Source organism: Pyrgilauda ruficollis, unplaced genomic scaffold (genome assembly GCF_017590135.1).
Source record: "Pyrgilauda ruficollis isolate IOZ18807 unplaced genomic scaffold, ASM1759013v1 scaffold33, whole genome shotgun sequence".
NCBI classification, from domain to species: domain Eukaryota; kingdom Metazoa; phylum Chordata; class Aves; order Passeriformes; family Passeridae; genus Pyrgilauda; species Pyrgilauda ruficollis.
Window position 1 is genome coordinate 2,014,275 of NW_024524711.1, and position 22,342 is coordinate 2,036,616.

Genomic DNA, 22,342 nt, shown 5'->3' on the forward strand with positions numbered 1-22,342 from the left:
AATGGCTCATGTGATGTTTCCTTCCCTTTGAAAACTGCAAGCTTCTTCCTCTGCCTTTTGTAGTGTGGGCTTGCAAATGTTGGCCATGCTGTTGCCAGATTTGTCTTTCATTCCTCTGGATTAGCGACACAGAGACATTGTCCCTTGTCATCTGCTGACATGTGTCAAGTGCAACATTGTGGTTTTCATATTCTAAAGCATAGAAGTACAAACCTACCAATTACCATAAATAAAACTGGTATTGGTCTTCAAAACAGACAAAAATGAAAATAGCTTTTCTTTCCTAAAAATGAGCAGCAGGGAGGGGATACTTTGGGCATTACCAGCATCTCAGATCCCTTGTCCTTCAGGCTATTGCTTGACAAAGACTCTCAGCTATCACAGAATCAGAGCTCTCCTTGCCAGAACTAGTGTTGGGGCATCTGTGGGATAACCAGCTCAGAGGCTCACCCAGATGAAATAGTCCCAGTGAGAATGGGGGTTTTCCTTCTGCAGGGGTGGCCTTTGGCTTGCTGCTTAGCTTCCAGTGCTGCTGCACTCACTCTGAATCATCGTCTTTGATCCACAGTCCAGATCAAAGCTGCCACCCTGCCCTCTTCCATGTCCCCAGCCATGGGTCCTCTGTCTCTCCTGAGGCAGACCAGGGCTTTTCAGATCTTGTAGCGAACAGTCCGAGAAAGCCAGGTTGGCTGAGAGTAGTGGCTTTTCTTTATAGGATGGGCTTGCAGACAGCTTTGCACCTGAGCTGGTGTCCCTGTGGGCTGGGGCAGGATGGGGATGGGGAGTGGCATATAGAGTGTTGGAGAGCTGTACTCCAAGGCAGTTTGTGGTGGTAGATAAACCAGGGCACAGGCTCAGAGCCTGCACTTGAAAATACTTAGAAAAACATTCCCTCTAGGTTTTCATGGCACTGATATTCTATATTTTCCCATATTATACTGTATTTGTGTTTATATATGTATTGGTTGTTTCTTGAGATACATTACTGTTTGTAAGATGATGCAGTTGACTGCAGATTTGGCCCAAAGCTTTTTTTTCTCACTTTTTAAGAGGGAGCTTAAAACAACTTTCTTTCAATTTGATTTTTTTAATAGGATAGACCTACCTTGTCCCAGAGGTTGGTGGGGAAATCCCATCTGTGGCCCATGTAATTGTGAGACTAGTAAAGGGTTTGATTCTGATTGCAATAAGACCAATGGAGAATGCCACTGCAAGGTAAGCAAAACAAACTATTCTTAAGTCAAAATTTCTTTAGTTTAAAAAGAAACTGTACCACTAATAATTACAAGTGAGTATCTGATACAAAGTACACACAGTTGTGCTTTGTATCATATATATATGTATGTGCACAGTGGAGTTAATCATTACCCAAAACATTTTGCTGGCACCACCCTTCTCCAAATCATACTGTGCAGCTCTTATCTTGTTTGTGTTTGGAAAACCGAGCTGAGAGGATGAAAGCCTGGCTCTGATCTCTGAAGTGCAGCCTGGTTTATCAGGGGAGATCAGACTGGGGTGCAGAGGAGTGTCAGTGGGGTTTTGTGCATCACAAGTGAGTAACAGCCATGAAACAGCTCAGGCCAGCTGGCTGAAGCTCTCCCCTGTGCTATGGCCAGCAAAAGGCCTGGCAGCTGGAGAGAGCTGCAGGGCTAAATGCTTTCCTCATCTCTGGACAGGCAGGGACAGATGGGGGACATGGGAGGGGAAGCACCTCATCATGAAGGTTTCACAAAGGGCTTCTCACAATAGGTTTTAAACTGGCTTGAATGACATCAGAGAAGCTGGGCTTGTGCAGATTGGTGGCTGTGAAGCTGGCCCCCTGCTCCTTTCCGAAATGCCAGCAGGACACACAGCAACTGTTGCATTAAATGGAGTCAGCGGGGTGCCAGCTCCATGCTCTTGTGCAATCCTAATGCCTCAGATCAAACGCATGTACAGAGGAGATTTGAATATGGGATCATTGTGTGCGCTCCACCCTCTACGTGAAACACAAATGCACAGTGCGGGAAGTTTCCTTAGTGGCTCGCTCATGCCATACAAGAGCAGAATTGCAAAGCTGAGAAAACTGTAAATCCTTCAAGAATATGTTTGGTGGGCACTTGCAACAAGTGCCCGAGGAGTAACGTGGGCCCTGTGGCTCCACTGCAAATGGCAGTGGAGCCACACTGGGTCTCTGATAATAGTAACGTAACTTTTATCTGTGCTCTGCAAAATGAGCAGTTTGGAAGTCAAATACCTCGTGTCTATCATTTTGGTTTTTCTAGGCCAATTACTACAGGCCCCAAAGCAGTGACACCTGCTACCCCTGTGACTGCTTCCCATCTGGCTCCCACACACGCGCCTGCGACATGGAGACGGGACAGTGTCCTTGCAAGCCCGGCGTCATCGGGCGGCAGTGCAACCGCTGCGACAACCCCTTTGCAGAGGTCACCGTGAGGGGCTGTGAAGGTACCTCTGCCCAGCCACGCTGCCCAGCCGTGCTGCAGCACCACGCTGCCCAGCCACACTGCCCAGCCGTGCTGCCCAGCCACGCTGCCCAGCCACGCTGCCCAGCCACACTGCCCAGCCGTGCTGCCCAGCCACGCTGCCCAGCCACGCTGCCCAGCCGTGCTGCAGCGCGGGATCGGAGCCGCTGGCAGCGCACAGATGGGGACACTGCAGGGGACAGCCCTGGGGTGCTGTGAGCCCAGCAGCCTGGCTCCAGCAGTGGGGGCAATGGGGGCTGCAGCAGCCTAAACATACACCCCTCCTCCTAGATATGGGCCAGTATGACTCACGGGGGCTGAGGGAATGGGAAAAAAGCTCTTATCTCTTTAATTTTTCTCATATGGAAATATAGCCAGCTGAGGTGGAGTAGGGGGAGCAAAAGACTAGCACCAGCTTTTCCTTAAACCTGAGTTCATGTGCCAGTGCAGTGTCGTATTGCTGAGCTGCAGCTGAAGAGGCTGGTGAGAGCCCTCACACCTTTTGCCCACAGAGGCGCCGTGCCGTTCACCTCGTGCACTCTGCCTTCCTTCCCCATCTTGCCCATCCTGCCTTTCCTCTCACCCACCCACCCACCCACTGTCCTCCTGTGATCAGCACAAAGCTGCTGCAACAGCAGTGTGTGGGCAAAATGAAGGAGAAATGTTTTCCCACAATAAAGGAGCAAGCAGAGATAGTCAGAGCCAAAATCCAGAGCCCCATAATCATCCCGAGCTCTCCTCTGCCTGTACCTGTCTGTCCAATCTGTTGGATAAGGAGCAACTGATGGGTTACAGCTTGGAAGGCACTGCAGAGGACAGGTATCCTGACAGGGCTTTGGAATTACAGGAAGATCCTTCAGGCAGGTTGAAATGTCTCACTGTTGTGATTTTTATCTTGTCAGAAATATTGCATCATTTCTTTTTCTGCTTTCAGTAATTTATAATGGCTGTCCCAAAGCTTTTGAGGCTGGTATTTGGTGGCCACAGACCAAGTTTGGCCAGCCAGCTGCTGTGCCTTGTCCTAAGGGATCAGTGGGTAAGTTCCCTGGGTAAATAATTAAATAATTACCTACTTTATCTGCATGCCTCTTAAAAAAAAAAAAAAAAAAAATTGTACGTAGGGAATACCATTAATTCATTTGGTTTAGAGACTGCAGCATAGCTTATATATCATGAGCAGAAAAGTATAGCTAGCTGAAATCAAAGACCTGTTAAAATACATTTGAAATACTAGCAATAAATAAATGTAACAGTACAGCAGATATACATGTATAAAGCACAGAAATTCTCTATTTTCAAAAAAGAAGAGCCCAATTTTCTATTTATCAAGTAATTCTTACACATGTAACTTTCTAGTTTCTAGTGACTTATAAGTGTTCTTTAGCCATACAGTTCCTCTGGGCAAAGATAAAATTAGGAAAATCATATTCCTGATGACTGCTTTACTAGGATTGCAGCCTACTAAAGACAAGAGTTGCAACAAAACCCAAATTTTCCCACACAATATCTTTTCCATAAACAAAACAGCTGAAAAACACCTTTTATAAAGCAGATGAGCTATACTGTTTTGTACAACAGGCAAATGACAATCTGCTTTTTCATATATGTCTCTGAAAACATGTATCAGATTTTTGAAAATAGAGTTCCCAATCTTTTCCAAAGGCTGTTCTGTGGGAAATGAAAACTCTGTCTTGGCTCTGGACCTGGTAACTCTGCTGTGAGTGTTCCTTAGGCTCAGGCAGTTATAAATAGTTATGTGACTGCCCCAAATATTTCTAGGGGGAGGCCACTGCTTATAGGTGTGCAGATTTGTGGTCAACCTAGCTCCTGCTCTAAAGATTTTAGGAGATAGAAATTTATTTTTTTTTAGGTGAAGAATATTTTCATGATTAAGCAGTATAAAGCTGAATTAAAATGAGTTTTCTGCACTGTTCTTGAAGTGTTTCACCCAAGTGTCTCTTCTAGGCAATGTTGCTTATAGTAATTGCACGTTCTAAGTAAATGTTACCAATCATTCAAAGTAATCCTTATAGTAATTGCCGCACGATACAACAGCAATGAATATTCAGACTAAGAACCTGAGGCTTAATTGTATTCACCTAGTAATGGAAGAGAAATAATATAATTAGATATAGTAAAATTAATTATAGTTCTTATTTAGATATTAGTAGTTAAATGGCTTAGACATAGGCAGTATGTTATGTGCAAATTAACTAGCACGAACGTAAATTTTGAATTATATTACTTGCAATTCATGGTAAAGGATCCTCAGCCAAGAATTGCATTTTAAAATTATTTGACAAATAGTACAAAATATAATAAGCTAAATTAAACAGTAAGCTGCTCATGGTCCATTTACAAGTGACAAAAAGGTAATTATCCATGTTGATTGAAGTGTTTAGCACATGCAGTATGCAGATATGTGGGCATGTGTTGGTGTGAATACAGCATTTGTCCAGGAGGTCTTCCTATGCAGGCTATTGCGCAGAAATCTCAGCAGGGGTTGGTTTTCCGGAATACTTAGGAAGTGCAGAGTCTTTCTCTTTTTTGGGATAAAGAAATTAATTAATTAATTTGAGAGCAATCTGGCAGTGAGGCTGAGAGCAGTTGGGCAGAGCTTGGAGTTTACCTGACTTTTCTCCAAAGCCTGGCAAAAGCAACTCCTGGAGATTAGTAGTCCTTAACTTTTCTCTCACAGGAATTCCCTGTTTGGAAATTGAAATACATGTGTAGCTTTGAGCAACTTAAAAATGTAGGAAATCTGAAAGTCTAGGATAGTGAAATCTGTGAATATTTACCCTGCACAATTCAGAACGTTGTTTGCCATTGATGCTTTGTCTCCTTCAGGAAATGCCGTCCGGCATTGTAACATTGAGAAGGGCTGGCTGCCTCCCGAGCTTTTCAACTGCACCACCAACACTTTTGTGGATCTAAAAGTCATGGTAAGCTGGGTTTTCTCAGTTTTCCCTTTATTTTGTAAATAATGACCAGTTTGGACTCCAGTTTGATGTCCCTGCACTCAGTCTTTTGACTACAACCTTAAACAGCCTCATTTTCCGTCAGAACCCTGGTGCTTTTCTGGCTCTCAGTTACATCTGCCATTGAGTTTTCTTGCCAACTCTTTCTCAAGACAAACAAAATTTTGAATTTTGACCGAACAATTCCTGTGTGCCAAAAATCCCTGAATTGTGATTGTCTTTGTAACTAGAATGAAAAAAAATAGATATATACATAAAATTGGATTTTTTTCTCCCTTTTTATCTGATTCAGAATGAGAAGTTACACCACAATGAGACCAAGCTGGATGGAGAGAAAACCATACGGATCGTGAGAGCGCTGCAGAATGCCACCAAGTATACACACAGCTTGTATGGCAATGACGTGAGGACAGCTTACCAGATAATGATCCGGGTCCTCCAGTATGAGAGCCAGCAGCAAGGGTTTGACTTGGCAGCCACAAGGGATGTGGAATTCAATGAGGTAAGAGAAATACTGTATACTGTGCTGAGCCCTTACTGTTTCCCTTGAAAATTAGGTGGCAGTGGGTAATTAAATTTGTCTTTGACCAAGGTGTAGCTAATATTGTGTAATTGCCTAATCTGTTCCACAAATAAGCCTTTCTTCTCAGATTAGAATGGAAAGTTGGTTATGCATGTGTCTATGCACGCATGTGTATGTGTAATACAAATATAATAGAATGTGCTTTTCTAAAAAATATCATCATAGTAGCAGCCAAAAGCAATATTCCCCATATGAAAAGAAATCATCAAGTTAATGTGTTTTTCATGCCTAAAATAGTTTTGTGTACTATATTTATTTTTGTTGTAAAACATGCCTAATGTGATCCTGCTCATTTAAATGTGCAGCGAATTAAGTCTGAGCCAGTTACTGATTCTGAAGGTTTCCTCTAATTCAGTTTGAGAATACTTGAGTCATGAGTTAGTACATTGAAAGACATTCCATATCATTGGTATTTTAAGGCACATACTAAAATGTGTGCCAGAGAGCTTCTGCTACTCAGAGCATTCATGAAAGTCCCAGTTATTACCAAAGATCTGACCAGGGCTAGAGAACAAGCTGTAGCATCTTCCCTGTCTGGTAAAATACGTAGTTGTGGTGGAAAAATGTGAAATTTGGAGTAGTTGGGCATATTCTGTGGTCTGATAATGTGGAGGCTGGATGACCCATGTTAGGCTTGTAGAGCTTTTCTCAATCCCATGTGTACAGGGGGTACTGTTCTCCACTCTTGCCCATACTTTTCCAAGATCCTGGCCATGGCACAACACAGAGTGCAAGCTAAAACATCCATTTGGATCTGTGCTAGCAGAGCCCAGAGCTTGGGCACCAGCATGTGGAACAACCCTCCATGGGTCAAGACTGGCGTCTGTGCTGGCCAAAGATCTGTTTGGCTCCCTGAGAAGGTGTGCTACACCCAAGTCACTGCACACAGTACTCCAGGAGGAGGAGGCAGGTCAGGCAGACCTGGGGTGAAATTGGAGGGGCTGTGCAAAGCCAAGCTGCATCAGGAGAGGATGTCACTGGAGAGTTAGGAGCAGGAAGAAATGCAGCTGAGAAAATTGCTTAGTGTCTCAGACTGTATAATCAGCAGAGAGTGGAGAACTTCTGAAACATTTTACATTTTAGGTGCACCAAATTTTAAGAGACTCTGTTTTTTCTTTCCTGTGGGCTGTGAAGCAGGCCATTCAGATCTTAAAAAGGAACTTCATTTCTAGCATGTTTTGTTAAGTAGAAATATGAACAATAAGCAAAAAAAAAAAAAGAAAAAAAAAACTAGTTTGGAAACATATGCTTTAATTTATTGTTCTCTGCACTTGGCTCTGAATTTCATACAGATAATATTTTCAAGAACTCCCTAAATGTTTTAGGATAGGTCAGGAATTTGAAAACTAATGAGTACAGCTCATGAATAATAGGAGGTAACATCCTAGGCTGAGGAACCACAAGGGGAGAAGGAATTTTTTTTTAATAATCCCACATAGAAGCCTGAAAAATAGATAATAAAAAGCCATAAATAATGTTCACAAACACGGAGGAGGCCTGGTACCAAGTACAGTATGTGTCTCCTGCATTCCTGGGATCCATGTTGTGCTTCTCACCCTGGGTAAAGGTGGTCATATTGGGAGTCTCTTTTAGCTCAGATATGTGCTTCCAACCTCAAACAGTACAGACAGGATACAGATATCTCCTTCTAAACGAAGCCTAAATATTTGTCTTGGCTATTTTAGAGCTGGTGGTGATTAATTCCTACTGCCATTTACGCCAATTTTACCTTAGTTAGGAATTAGGTTTTGTTACAACAACACAGTTCATATGCACACCAAGATTAAAAATTTTTAGCATCTTTCTCATTTAAGCCATTTAGAACACTCTTTTGGGGTCAATCTCCTTCCATTCAGCCTGAGGGTCCCTTTGCATATTTTTCTAAGAAAGGGCAGAAAAGTCAGGTTCTCAGAAAGAAATGCCTTTTTAATACCATTTGTAAGCAATGTAAAAATGGGGAGACAATGACATGATTTAAGTGTTTTTATGTATTTTAAAGTTTGTCTACGCAAGTTAATATTCACTCTTAGCATTCTTCACTGTATAATACGTATTATGTAGGAAACAAAGTAAAAGAAAAAAATAGAGGAAGTGATATTTCTATCCATGACTTTCTTTTGTTTTTCAACAAAAAACCATTATTTTGATTTATCTGGGGAAGTTCTTCACTGTACCTGCTAAGAGCTGTGCTTTTCATGTGTCTGATTTCTTAGAAACAAAGAAAACATGGATAGGTTTTCCTCCTGCATCTTTTGCTCGATTTCTTGTCATTAGGGGGAAGAAAGTAGGCAGTTCTCTTACAGCTCCAATTTTGGCTTACTTTACTTGTAAAAATTTTAGAGGGATTTGCTTTACATGACCAAAAAACCTCTGGGTGAGTAACTGGTGTGCATATTTTTATATGGCTGCAGTAGAACATGGCTGCATTAAATATTTCATTATGCACTCACCTGAGACAGTCAGGCCAATAATTTTCAATGCTTCTCACTTGAAACCCAGCTCTGTGTTTGCTTCATAATTTAGGCTTGTACTTTGTTTCTCAGAATATTATCAAAGTGGGTAGTGCTTTGCTGGACCCTGGCAACAAGGAGCACTGGGAGCAAATTCAGCGAACGGAGGGTGGCACCGCTCACCTGCTCAGGCACTACGAGGAATATTTCAACAATGTGGCCCAGAACATGAAAAAAACCTACATGAGACCTTTTGTCATTGTTGCCACTAACATGAGTGAGTATCTGTGTTGAAAACTGCCATTTTTTTGATTCTTAAAAATGTGCTGGACAGAGATGCTAGTTATTTGTTTTAATAGTACCCACTGAGAAAAACCATTGCATTAGTTTCAAATCCATCGAGCCTTGATCCATATCTTTCAGTTGCCATGGGGGCCTCCTGGGAGATGTCTGATCTGTTCAGCCTCTGGACCATGCCAGTGCTCCATGTGGCTTTTTGTTGCAGTCACAGCAGTGTAGAGATAGTAGGAAGGACTAAGTTTGTAAATAAAGGTAGTGCCTTTTGAGACCAGCTAATATAGTTGAATGTAGTAGATCTCATTTTTGGAGGAATCACACCAACACCACCTGAAGAATTACTGCATTACAAAAAAAGTAACCCTACTATTGATTTTATTGCATATTATTAATCTTACTTGCATAGGTATGGACTACCCAGGGAGGTGGTGGAATTCCCAGCCCTGGAGATGTTCAAGAAACAGCTGGATGTGGCATTTAGTGCTGTGGTCTAGTTGACAGGGTAATGATCTAAATATCAAAGGTTGGACTCAATGATCTTATAGGTCTTTTCCAACCTAGATGATTCTGTGATTATACCCCTGATTTTCACATGCTTTCCTAACTTGGAACCTATCCAGAAAACCATCATCTGTAGAGATTCTTGTACTGAAAGGTATTTTCACAGAAACACCAGTCCTTCAAGACACCTTCCCCACCTATCACAGGAAATTTCTCCTCTGACAAACAAATAGCAGCTCCTGCACGTTGGACTGTGCTGTATTTCATAGACATCCCTGCAGTGCATATGCCGGTGAAGCACAGCAGCCACAGCCTGGTCAGCTTATTTCCCCATTTTCTCCCCTGCTCTCTCTATTTCATTTTCTTCCCAGCTACAAACAGCTGAGGGGGTGTTGATAGTCCTGCCCTGAGTGTGAGGTGAGATGGAGCCAGCTGACTTTCAGAAGTCCCTCACAAGCAGCATAGCTATTTGGTTTTTCTTTCAGAGGTGCTCTAAACTATATCAGCCCGAACTTATATTTAGCTTTTCAAGCTGTTGCTTTTATTTCTGATATGAAGAAGGCTTATGTCCCAAAAGTTGGTCTTATTTTCCCAACTACACCTGCTGTTATAGTAAGAACTTTAATTGGCTACAAACCTTGTCCCAAGAATGTTTTATGTCCACAATTACAGGGGCAGAAAATCAAAGGCGTGAGGCAGTCAAGTTGCAAAGGCTGTAGCATCCTGCATCAACATGACATAGATTACTGTTAACTAAGCCAAACACTTGGATTTTTATTTATAAACCAAAACTGACATACTTTCTTGTGATTCAGGACTATAAGAATCAAAATAGTTTTGTCTTTATACTCAGAAAAAAAATCTGATCAGGATTTTAACCCAACTGAACTGAGATGAAGAAAACAACCCCCAGAATTTCTTGCAGGTTGTAAATCATGATTTTTTTTCAACCAGTTCTTCCTGTGTAAAGAGGTGTGAGCTTGAGAGGGATGAGGCAACTCTGGCCTGAAAGAGGTCTGTTTTCTTTTGAACAGTTTTTCCAGGTGAACATGGTGTTAATAGAGTTTCCTAATGGCTCATCTGGGAGTTAGAAACTAGGAAAGGAATGGGAATTTGCGTGTCTTAACGTGGCTGTTTCTTCGTACAGAAATTTGCAAAGGATCACACCTTTTGGTGTAGGGTTACCCCCAGGACATGTAAATTGGCACTCAGTGACTTGTCTTAAATGAGAAAGTTAAAGCCAACTCAATTGCTTTTAAGTATTTGGGCAGTTAAGCAGGCAGAGATCATGAGGTAAGCTAGGGAGGAACTGGCAGTGGAGGACTAAGGAGTAGTCCCAGATAAAACACGTTATTTTCTTCGTTCAGCTGACTTCACAATCCAACAGGTGTAGAACTATGTTTTTGAAGCAGTAGATTTAGTCTTCCCATTAAAAAGCAAGTCTAAAATTGGAACATGCAGCACACAGTGGAGCAAGCCAGCAGCACATGGAGAAACTCTGTGAAGCAGGAGCATTCACTGAGCAGCAGCCAGGGAAAAGCCTCTGTGAAACCACGGTCAGCTGCTGCTGGAGAAGTACCAGCGAAGGGATCTACCTCGAGATGGGTATTAGCAAAAGTTTCTTCACTGAAACAATTCCCAGGCATTGAAGCAGTTAGCCCAGGGAAGTCACCATCCCTGGAGGTATTTAAGACATGTAGATGTGGCCCTTGGGGACATGGTTTAGTGCTGGACTGGGCAGTGCTGAGTTAACACTTCCACTTGATCTTGGAGATCTTTTGCAACCTTAATGATTTTGGTTCTTTATTTCCAATGTTTCCAGTATGTTTTCATAGTATGAGATACTATCTTGTGAATTCCTTTCCACTAAAAAATAAATGTATAATTTGATAACTGTAACATAATGCTGACACATAAACTTTTAGTTATCATATAAGGTGTTAACAGAAAAAAATTAAATTTTACTTTCTATTTTAAGGTTTAAATTTTTTATCTGCATTGTGCAGTCATTTTAGTCTTTCAATAACATTTCACTGTGGTGATGGGAAACTTTTATCCCCCCCAGTTATTGCTGTTGACATCTTTGACAAGTCTAATTTCACGGGAGCTAGAATACCACGATTTCATGAGATTAAAGAAGATTACCCAAAAGATCTGGAGTCATCTGTTGTCTTCCCTGATACTTTATTCAGACCTTCAGAAAGGAAAGGTAAAACCCTTCTGCTGCTGTTTGGTGAGCAATTATGGCCAGTTCCCAGGGAGCGTGGTGGATCCTCAGGGAGCAGAGTGGAACTGGGGTGAGAGCAGGGCGATTGTCTGCACAAGTGAGCATTATTTAGGGATGGAGCAGCTGTGCATACTTCTGAGGCATTTTGCCTGCCGGCAGTGATGGAGGCATGGGGGGCTGTGGGACTGGCTGTACCTGTCTGTCAGGTCTCACCTGCAGCCCCTCAAAGCCCTGTCAAAGCAGGAGAAATGCTCTGCCTCTGTTCCCACCAGGATAGGATGGGATGGCTGCCCAGTGCCTGCAGTCCCACAGCTGCCTTCCTCCAGTCCCTGCAGAGATGGAGGGAGGTCCAAATCTGGGAGCACAGAGAGGTGTTAGAACTAGGCAGCAATGAAAAAGTCTTGAGCTGGGTGATAAGGGAGAATGCATGGGGAGTACCTGCTTCCCAGTGCCTCTGCAGTATCCCAAGATTGCTGCAGACCACCACAAGGTTTTTGGGCAAAGGGAGAGAGGGTAACTCAAAGTGCAAGATGTGTATTGAACAAAGTTCAATCCATGGTTGAATGTCTTCTGAATGGGGAAATAGTAACTCTTCCAAAAATAATACACAATAAGCTAGTACAACTTTATGACTGTTTGCTTAGAAACAGAGTATATGTTTCTATGATTTGTTTCTTTTCTGTAAGACAAAAGGGAATGGGAATTTTAAGAGAATCTTCCAAAACAGAAAGCTCATTAAATGACAGAATTGGCAGGGAGAAATCTTATGTGTGTAGTTGGTAGGTTCATTAATACTAGTTTTGCCATATATAAATGTACATGCAATTTAGCAGAATGCATAATGTTTTAATGTTCTCCTTAAGTTATGCATGGGGTACTTATATACTTATGGACCTTTTAGCTTAGAAATTGCTTATTTTATAGCTAGACTAAATGGCTTTTCACTGTTCAATGGTTATTTGATTATCAGCAATATAACTATGAATTGTACTGAAATTTTATTAAAAATATCAAGTATAACATTAGAAGCATGCTGAGCGCTCTAAACCTGGAGTTGTAAGAACTCTAATATTACTGTATCTTGACAAAGCAAAATTACCAGTTTAAATGGTAGCTCTGAAGCTGTGTGCAAAGAATTTAATATTTGTGTTGATTCCATAGCAGTGCCTACAATGAAACCTTCAAATCAGAAAATACCCTCTAAGTTGAACGGCGATGTGTTCAGCTCTGAGAGTGCTTTTGCAAAGAGAAAGAAGCGGCACCCAGACACTGAGACACATCATACTGTTGCTATGGTCATCATCTACCGATCCCTGGGACACCTCCTGCCTGAAAACTATGACCCTGACAGGAGAAGCTTGAGGTAAACTTCAGAACTGTTTGTGAATTGTGAATTCAGGTCCCTTCTTCTGCTCTCTGAATGTGTGGGGGAGACAGAGCTGCTGTTATACTGGCCAAATGTCATCAGTGCTGCTGTTCTCACTGCACTACTGTCTCATGTCCTCCTCTGGCACACTGGGGGAGAATAACTATGCCAGAAATGCCAGCAGTTTTGGAGACACATCTGCATGGAAGGCTGTTGGTACACCTGCCTCACTTGCTGAGCAGCAGCACCTGGAGATTTTCTATTTGCAGAACGTAGCTTTGCATTTTGATGTGTAGATCACCGTGTCATTTTTGTCCTTGCGCAGATTGCCAAATCGCCCTATCATCAACACACCTGTAGTGAGCACAGCCATTCACAGTGATGGGGAGTTTCCTCCCAACCTGGTGGAAAAGCCTGTCATAGTGGAGTATGCCATGCTGGAAACAGAGGAGAGAACAAAGCCTGTCTGTGTCTTCTGGAATCACTCCATCACGTATGTCTCCTGCTTGCTTTTGGGCTGTGAGTGACACCATCTGAGTAGCAGAAAACTCCTGCCCTTATCCTGGGAAGATAATTCTGGAGGAAATGCTGTCTTGGTCTGTCTGTTCAACTGACAACTAATTTTTGGTGGAATAGAGCCACATAGTAATTTCCCACCAACCTGAGAAAAATGAAAATAATTATCATAACTCATCAAACAAAGGATTAGCTATGTGGTTTCTAAGAAACACAATGCTGTCATGTCTTTCTGTAGGGTTCATTTTCACCCAGAAACAATAAATCCCACAATTTCCTTGTATTTGCCCATGCTATTTGCCCACAGATGTATGTCTGGACAAACATAGTCCAACTCCAGTGTCTGAATTCATGGCTTGCCTGAGGTCTTTTAGTCAGGATTTTCAGGAGATGATTCAGCTCTTCCATGCGCTGAATATTCTCCTGTTACACTCCAGTGACTATGGACAGAGTAGACAGCAAACAGGCACCTACCCTTGGTGCCTCAGCCAGGGCCTGTGCAAAAAATTACAAAACCAAATCTTCATTTTGGTAGAAATGAGGACAGATTTTGCAGATAAAATTAGGAGTAAAGATTACTAATTTCTGAATCACAAATTTTTGAATCAAAAGTCAATGCAAAGGCAGTTGCACTGGTAAGAAACTTAACTTTCATTTCATCAACTATTGTGGATTTGCTTTCATTTGTTTTAGTGAAAAATTGGAGGGAGTGGAAATACCTTTTATGGGACATTAGACCTTTTCGGCTTATGGAAAGCAATTGTAATATAGAAGCAAAATATAAGGAGAGAGTATTTGACTCTCTAGGAGGGAAGTGTAAGGAAAAAGATGAAGTGTTCTGAGAATCATTCATTTCGTTCTTTTGTATTCAGTAAAGTTCAAGATAAAGACATCTTTTTCTTGAAAATGAGAAAAATTGTATATGAGCTGGAACTGTATATGCTGATGTTTCATTGGTTTTATGGCATTGTGGAAACAGCACAGTCCCGGTGGAGATATTTCAAGAGTGTGGACAAAACAAAAGAAAATGTTTTCTGAATGTTTTCTACATTCATATTATGCTTTCACAATATTATAACTATTGTTACAATATTTCACAATATTGTAACTGTTACATATATGTTGCAATTTCCCGCTACAAACCAAGGTACACAGTGAGAGGATGACCTGGGCTGCCCAGGGGGAAGGGAATAGCTGTTGCTTGTTTCCTAAAAACCAAAAAATTCTAGTAAACCTATGGAAAAATCCATTAAAAGGCAATATTCTGTTGCCTTTTACAACAGCAAACTAACCTAGGGAATGTGTGCCTCCTAGTTAAAGGCTTCAGGAGATTATATCATTTAAAGGATCGAAGATGCAACAGAAATCTCTTATCTTCACAGTAATAAACTCCTCCATTTCCCCACATGTGAAGCAGTGTTTTTCCTTGTATGCACTCTGTCAATCTGCTGATTGTGAGGGAATGGCAAGTCCTTTTTCATAAATTTTTAAACATTGTTTGAGCTTGAATAACTCATTAGCTCTAAAGTGATTCATCTGTTAGCTATTCGCTGGCAACTTCAGTGGCATTGTTATCTGTGTTACGTCTTCCTACAGCCACAATTGAAAAGCAGCTCTTACGTGGCATGGAATGAAAGAGCTGTTAGAAAGAGAGTCCTTTTTGAGAGGAAGGGATATTAAAATTTAACAAATATTTTATTGCTAAATGAAAAAGAGTTCTTGTCATATCTAATCGAAAAATCTTTCAGTAACTGCAATACTATTTTTTTATTACTCATTAACTTCAGAATAGAATAATTAATATTAATACAAAATAATTTCTGAAGTCACTGGAGTTAACCATAACTGCACAGGGAAGAATTTTAAGGCAGCAGTTCCTCCCTACTGTTGATATAAGAGATCTCCTGGTATGAAATATTATTTATTAGAGAAGGTTTTAACCTTTTTTTTCAGAGTAACTGTATAATGGTATCATATTATTGCTGAAACATATTTCACTCAAAAACATATGTCCCTCTGTGGTTCTGGTATTATTTACCTTGGTTACAGACATTTTGCTCAGTGCAATCTCTTTCCCGTATTGGTTGTGTGGCCACTGACCCAAAAGCAAAGTTTTAATTTTTCTTTTTTAAACTCAAAACAGACTGTTATAAACCAAAAAAACCTGGCCAGCTGTCTTATCAGAAACTACTTCAACTGAAGGCCTTTTTAGTTTGATGATACTCTTTCAGGCAGGTGATAGCTATAGATAATTCTGTCCTGGTACTTGCAGTCCTCTCTGGTTGTGCAGTGCAAGCTGCCACAGAGGGCAGGGGAAGGTGAGGGGAGGTTGGAGGATGGTGCTCAGAAATGCCTTTTTTCCCCGCAGGATTGGTGGGACAGGTGCCTGGTCCTCCCGAGGGTGTGAGCTGTTTTCCAGAAACCACAGCCATATCGCTTGCCAGTGCAACCATATAACCAGCTTTGCTGTCCTGATGGACATTTCTAAACGAGAGGTGGGTGATGTCAGGCTCGTGATTTTTGGAAGCTTTGGTTTTCAAGGGCTTTGGCTCAGAGCTTGAGCTTTGTGTGGGACTCAGGGCACTGTCAGCAGATCAGTCCCAGTGTTAGGAGTGTGTTGCCCATGCCTGGCAGCACCTGCCACTGGGTTTGCTGAAAGGACCTTCTTACCTGGTTGGTGTATCCTCTGGGTGCTGCCCATACACACTCAACATGTTTAGCAACTAAAGAGGTGGCATCACCCACTCCTGTTGGTCCCTAATAAATCTGTATGTTGGCTCAGTATAATGAAAACATTGGCATTCTGAGCAGTAGATTTGATTGGAGGAAAAGGCAGGGAAAACCCCAAGAGTTTCTGTCAATCTGTCTTTCTACAGAATGGGGAAGTGCTTCCTCTGAAGATTGTCACTTACACCACCGTATCCATCTCGCTGGCGGCTTTGCTGATCACCTTCATCTTGCTGGTCCTGATCCGCACACTGCGTTCCAACTTGCACAGTATCCACAAAAACCTGGTGGCTGCCCTGTTCTTTTCTGAGCTTGTCTTTCTTATTGGAATCAACCAGACTGAAAACCCGGTAAGACTTACTCTGTATTCATTGCTAGAGTTGTTCTCAAGCTTTAAATCAGAGGGTTCATATTGCAGCTTTTACCTTCTCCCATCTGTTTCACTTTCTCCTCTTTTTGGCTTCAACACTTACTTGAAAAACATCAGATCTTTAGTATATTCACGTGTGGCTGATAACATTAATAGCAATGGCAGGCAATAGAACTATATCTTACTTTCAGAGAATATATGACAGCAGCGCTGTTGAAGGTTTATTCCAGGAACTGAACCTTAAATACTGATTTCTTCCTTCCTTTCCATCAGTGTGTTTTCTGTCTTGCTTTGCCTGTTCAGTAGGAGACACTCCAGTTTCTCCTGCAGCAGGTAGCTCCCAAGCCCAAATGGCTCCTGGTGTAGACTCACAGGTTGTCAGTGAAGTGGTGCTGGTCAGGTGCTAATATGCACACTCTACACCCACTGGCCATTCTGGAGAAGCCACTTGCCAGGCATGGGACAGCTTGCTACACCCAAGATTCAGGAGGAGACCTGTCAGTTTGCTTTGTGCCTTCCAGACACAGTGGTTGTTGGCTTCAGCCCATCATACCTGTTGACAAAGCTTAGTGCAAGGATCTCCAGCATTGTGCATGTCAAGAAATGCAAGTTATGAATAGACTGAGTACAAGATAAACCACACATGAAGTGTGTTCTGTACTTACCACCTCCCTGCTCTCTTAACCATGTGGCATTATATGTAGTCTTGCTGCTGTTTCTTAGTAGCACCTATCCCAAAAGCCATGGCTGCCATTCACACAGGTAAGAGACAGACAAGGGCTCCAGCGCTGCCAGGCTGCACAGGCACCTGTGCCAAACAGGCTGGACACAGATGGGGGATGACGTGCAATAAAATGTATGTCCTTAGTAGATAGGAAAAATATTCAAAATGTTACTTTAGGGATTATCTGAACACTGGGAAGAAATTTTATCTTCTAGAAATCCATTACTGTACATGTTCCAATCTAATTTTAGAGAGGGAAGTACAGTGTTGAGATCAAAACAAAACAACAGCAATAAAAAAATCATGCTCATTTCACATTGTCCAAGCAGCAGAAATAGGAGAATAGGCCTCCATTCAATGAATATCATCACCATCATGGTAGTGACACTGTGGTGCCTAAACAAAGAGCCTCATTTACTGTATGACTTAATCCTACACTGTCACTCTGGCTTCTAATATCCACTTGAGCTATAACATGCATTTTAAAAAGTATCTAACCTTGACTGATTTCACCTTCCAGTAACTGAGTGCTGACAAGAACTTTTCCTAGTAAATTTGAGAGACCTTTCTTATAAAAATTGTCTTGCCAGGAAACCTGTTTAATAGTATTTATTTTGGAAAACTGTATAAAACTAAGCTGCTTAAATTATTCAAATTCCAAGATTCAGATTCATTTGTTGGGTTTTTTTCTGGGCTTCTTCTCCCACCTTACCTTTTGAAAAACTGTGAATGCCAGACTGGATAAAGCTTTCCAGCTGGGTGCATCACTTCCAATTCTGTATACCAGTACTCCCCTTTACCAGAAACTCAGGTCCTTTATCTGCTGCTATGGTGAGATCTTCTGCAGTGACCTGCACTCTGGGATATGGTCTCATGTCATGTGTGAACTTGTGTTGTCTTTGTTTCATTATATAAATATTTGCATACTAAAATAACTTTGCTGAAAGGAGCTCACCTTGCCAATTGATACACAGCACTCTGTGTAACATGACCTTTCCCATGCCTTGCTGAGCACACCACTCATTTTTCACTGCATTTCACTACCAAGGGATAGTTAATACTCTCAGTTCTCCAACACACCTACTGAGGAATTGGGGGCCAAGTCCACATCCCTACAGAATTTTACCAAAAATTATGCCGTGAATGATGGCTCCTCATTTCCAGATTCCTTTCATAGTGTCATGAAACACCAAGCAGAGGTTTATAAAAGTAGTAAAACAGTTCATTACATCAATACCACAAATCCTAATGGTCATACTTGGTGAGACTGTTCTCTTTTGCTCCTTCTCATTTCCATGCTTTGGGGCTCATGATGTGATCATGTTCTGTAGTGTTACCAGGACACTGGTAACACCCCAATCCTTTAAACCATTTACAAAGATCTTTAATTTTAGAATGTATTTCATGCAGCAGAAAGCTGCTCCTTACAGCCTACCCAGTCAATTTGAGAAGGTAGGAGGGCTGTAAGCCGTGTCTGCTTGAGACAATTATTCATCTGTCTGTATGGAATGAGAGTTGTCTAACGAGTCATGCACTGATGAACATAAAGAGGTAAAGAATGCTGGAGCGCAAATAATGCTGTGCTGCTTGGCACCCAGCCTGGCTTTTATGGGTTTCTGTAAATTAACAGTCACATTTCTGGGTGAGGTTTTAATCTTTCCCTGGACTATTGATAGAAAGTGATTTATTTTCTTTCTTTTTTCTTACCTGAAAAAGGTAATGTTCAGGGCAGCACTCTGCTCAGGGGCGTGTGAGAATAGGAACAAGAAAAGCACTACTTAGATAGAGGGAAGAAAGATGGTTTATTTAGTGAGCCACCTTTTCAATAACACATGATGTTATAATAATGCTGATGTGGTAAGTGAATACAGAAAGTTGGCAGTCTGTATGATTCTTTTGCTCAGCAAAGAGGTTAAATGTACATTAAACAGGGAAACGTACATTTCTGAGCATTACGCCATGAAAAACCACTAAAAAGTCATGCCAAAGTCTGAAAGCAGGGTCAGTGCTGCACAGAAACAAAAGGTTACAAAACACAATATAAAACATTTTCGAACAAAAACTGAATGGTTGCACAAAGTTCTCTTAATTCAAGCTTATCAACAGATGCTTGGCAAAATCCTTTGTTTGGCTTCTGAAAGGAGAAGGTTAATTGCAAGATTACAATTCAGGTGTCAGATGCTTGTGTTCATTCTTGTTTTCATGCATCAAACTATTAAGTTGGGAGAGAAAATTGGTTAGCAGAAGTTACAGAAGGGCAAGTATCTGAAGGTCATGGGTTTCAAGGTGGCTCTTTGATCCCAAAGATGACTTCAGCTACCAGTGTGCCAGTTGTAGCTGTAACTTGTAGTCTCACTGTGGACCTGGTCTCTGATTTCAGCAAGTCCTTAAATTTTGCTGCTCTCAGCCTGACAGAGCTTAGTGATCCACTTTACTTTAAAAAAGCAAAATCTCTCACAGTATGAGCAGCTCTTCTTAAACTCTGAAAAACTGATTTCAAGGCAGTATATTTGTTCTGCCAAAATCTTTTTATTACGCTTGCCATTAGCTACATGGGGGGAACGAGTGACTCACAGGGTTGTGATTCAGAAGAGCAATTCTAATTTCCCTGCCCTTTCCCTTCTGCAGTTTGTGTGTACTGTGATTGCCATCCTCCTGCATTATTTCTACATGAGCACCTTTGCATGGATGTTTGTGGAGCAGCTCCACATCTACCGGATGCTGACTGAAGTGAGGAACATCAACTTCGGGCACATGCGGTTCTACTACGTTGTTGGCTGGGGCATTCCTGCCATCATAACAGGTACCCTCAAGCACCCCAAAAAAGTTTACTTTCCCTGCCATCTTCACTGTCCAGGTTCAGGGAAGTTATCCCACGCCAGACAGCTATGGGTGTTTTCCTGAAGCAGGGCAGCACCAAGTCATGTCTAGCAGAAGTCAGCCTGAATTTTGCAGATTTGTGTACCAAATGTTTGTTGCCCTAGCTGAAGTGATACTGATGGTTATCCAGTAACAGAAACATAATTGCACAGATTAAACCAGGACTTGATAATATTGCTTGGGAATAACAGTATTTTTATTTGAACAACTTTGCCAGTAGCTTTCAGAAATTTTCCTTGCCCGTGCTGGTGCCTCCAGATATGGACACATGGTCTCTGAGGTAACTGCAGTGCTTCAGAAGCAATGCTGCCTGCCCACAGGACATTACTGCCCTTCACTGGACATTCCCACTGCCTACTGTCGACCAGCAGTAAATACTTCTGAAGGGAATTTCAGTGGCTATGTTTTATTTGGCATAAAACCAAGCTGGGAATACTCAAGCTGCCTTTTACTTAATTTCAGATACAAAGGCTGTAACTTTCAGCTGAGGAAGAGTAATGAAAATCTGGAGGCAGTAATCTTTTAAACCAGTCCAGAGTGATCTACTGGAGCACATCCATCTCCGCCCTCACCGTGCCTATTTTTGCCGTAGACATTTCCAGCGTTACCCTAAGCACACGGCGCTGTGTTAATTCAGGCAGACAGCTCCTCAGGAACTGTGCTTCATGGAACAGTTGGAGTGAGGATTTTTGGTTCAACTGTTTCAGCATGTATCTCTTGCCATATGGGAAATCACATCCTAGGCAGGCAGTTAACTTTTTTCCAATTAGTTTTATTTTTACAGATAATATCATACTGTCAGCAGTGGCAGAGCTTTAGATGTCTCTGAGATCAAACAAATAGCTATCACTCATGCACACTTGCAAAAATATTATGGAACAAGTTAGATTTAAAAATACATACTTGTTCTTTTTTTTCTGTGTGTTTTAAGAAAGTGCAATATGAAATCACAACATAGGCTGGTATAGGTTAATTCTCTCTTCAGGGAGCTGGTAAGTTTTTCCATACATTTTCTGCCTAATAATTTCTACTTCTATCAGTTTATAGTAAAAAGCACCACCCAGAAGGCTCTGCCATTTTAGTTGTACCCCAGGCATTTAAAATAGAAATTGTCCTTGAACTTCTGAAGCATTTCGGACCTGTGTGACTTTTACCAGTACTTGCAGGGCTACTGCAGTATTTTCAGGAACACTGAAGTGCAATCAGATATTTGGCAGCATCATTTCTAGCAGAAAAGAAGTATCATTAAATAACAAAAACTAATTAAATTTCAGAACTCATTATCTTTAGAAGAATTTGTTGGAAGGAGTTTCTGCTTAAGGTTACTTTCTCTCTGAAATCTAAATTCAGACCTTCTCAACAGCAGTATTATGCAATTTAAATATCACAAGCATACCATTTCTACATTTTTCTACTTAGTTACTGCTCTCTGATATGAAACTTTTTTTAGCACTTTTGAAACTTTCCAGGTTTTGTCCTGCAATTCAATCCCCAAATCTACTGAATTTGCAGTTCTGTTTAAATGAAAAGTCAGATCCCTATTACTGAGAAAGTCAGGGGATTTTGTGAAATGGGGGATAAAGAAAAGTAAGCCTTTAGTTTGCCCTTCCAGGCTTATAAATCATCTGAGGAGAAAATTGTTTCATCATAAGTAGCACAATGTAGGATTTCTTGCCTCTAGATAACTTGTTACTGTACATATTTTAATTAAGCTTCTTTATAAATTTTAATTTATAAACAGTAAAGAGGTTCCAACTTCATAACACGAATCCTAAACATTATTTAAATTGATTTATGAGAGAAGGATTGTTTATTTTTCTTAGTTGTGGTATAGTTTAGATATGGAAAGAAATTTTAGTCTTGGGACATGCAGAGTTTTTTATTTTAAAGAAAAATACCATTTCATCTTCATCATAGCTGTCCTGAGAGAGGGAAAAAAAAACCCCAAAACTACAGTAGCAGTGGATTTTTGTATATTATTTTTTCTACTTTCTATGCTCAAACTGCTATTCATTTCAAGCTGGGACATAGTGGTCCTAAGGCATCTGTGATGGGATCAAGCTACTTGAAGAAAGGAACCTTGGCCTTTAGAGGGGGATAACACTTAGTAAAATGTTTATTCCAACGGGGAAGAACCACATTTAATCACAGCAGAGAAATGCAAATTGCCATGAATAAGAATAGGATAGAAGTTGGGAGAAGGCTTACTGCCATCAAAACAGTGTGGATCTGGAATAGTCCTCCATTGGGAGTGATAG

General features: G+C 41.3%; 1 protein-coding gene across 1 annotated transcript in view; it reads left to right on the top strand.

The window, feature by feature from the left end:
• Positions 1-22,342, top strand: part of CELSR1 (cadherin EGF LAG seven-pass G-type receptor 1) — a 162,154-nt gene that overhangs the window by 125,974 nt on the left and 13,838 nt on the right. The window contains exons 14-25 of the mRNA XM_041474688.1: positions 1,095-1,215; positions 2,265-2,448; positions 3,400-3,501; positions 5,313-5,407; positions 5,736-5,945; positions 8,570-8,753; positions 11,340-11,560; positions 12,734-12,864; positions 13,193-13,360; positions 15,752-15,878; positions 16,260-16,460; positions 19,833-20,007. Coding sequence (XP_041330622.1) covers positions 1,095-1,215; positions 2,265-2,448; positions 3,400-3,501; positions 5,313-5,407; positions 5,736-5,945; positions 8,570-8,753; positions 11,340-11,560; positions 12,734-12,864; positions 13,193-13,360; positions 15,752-15,878; positions 16,260-16,460; positions 19,833-20,007 — 1,919 coding nt within the window. The remainder of the gene's footprint in view (positions 1-1,094; positions 1,216-2,264; positions 2,449-3,399; positions 3,502-5,312; positions 5,408-5,735; positions 5,946-8,569; positions 8,754-11,339; positions 11,561-12,733; positions 12,865-13,192; positions 13,361-15,751; positions 15,879-16,259; positions 16,461-19,832; positions 20,008-22,342) is intronic.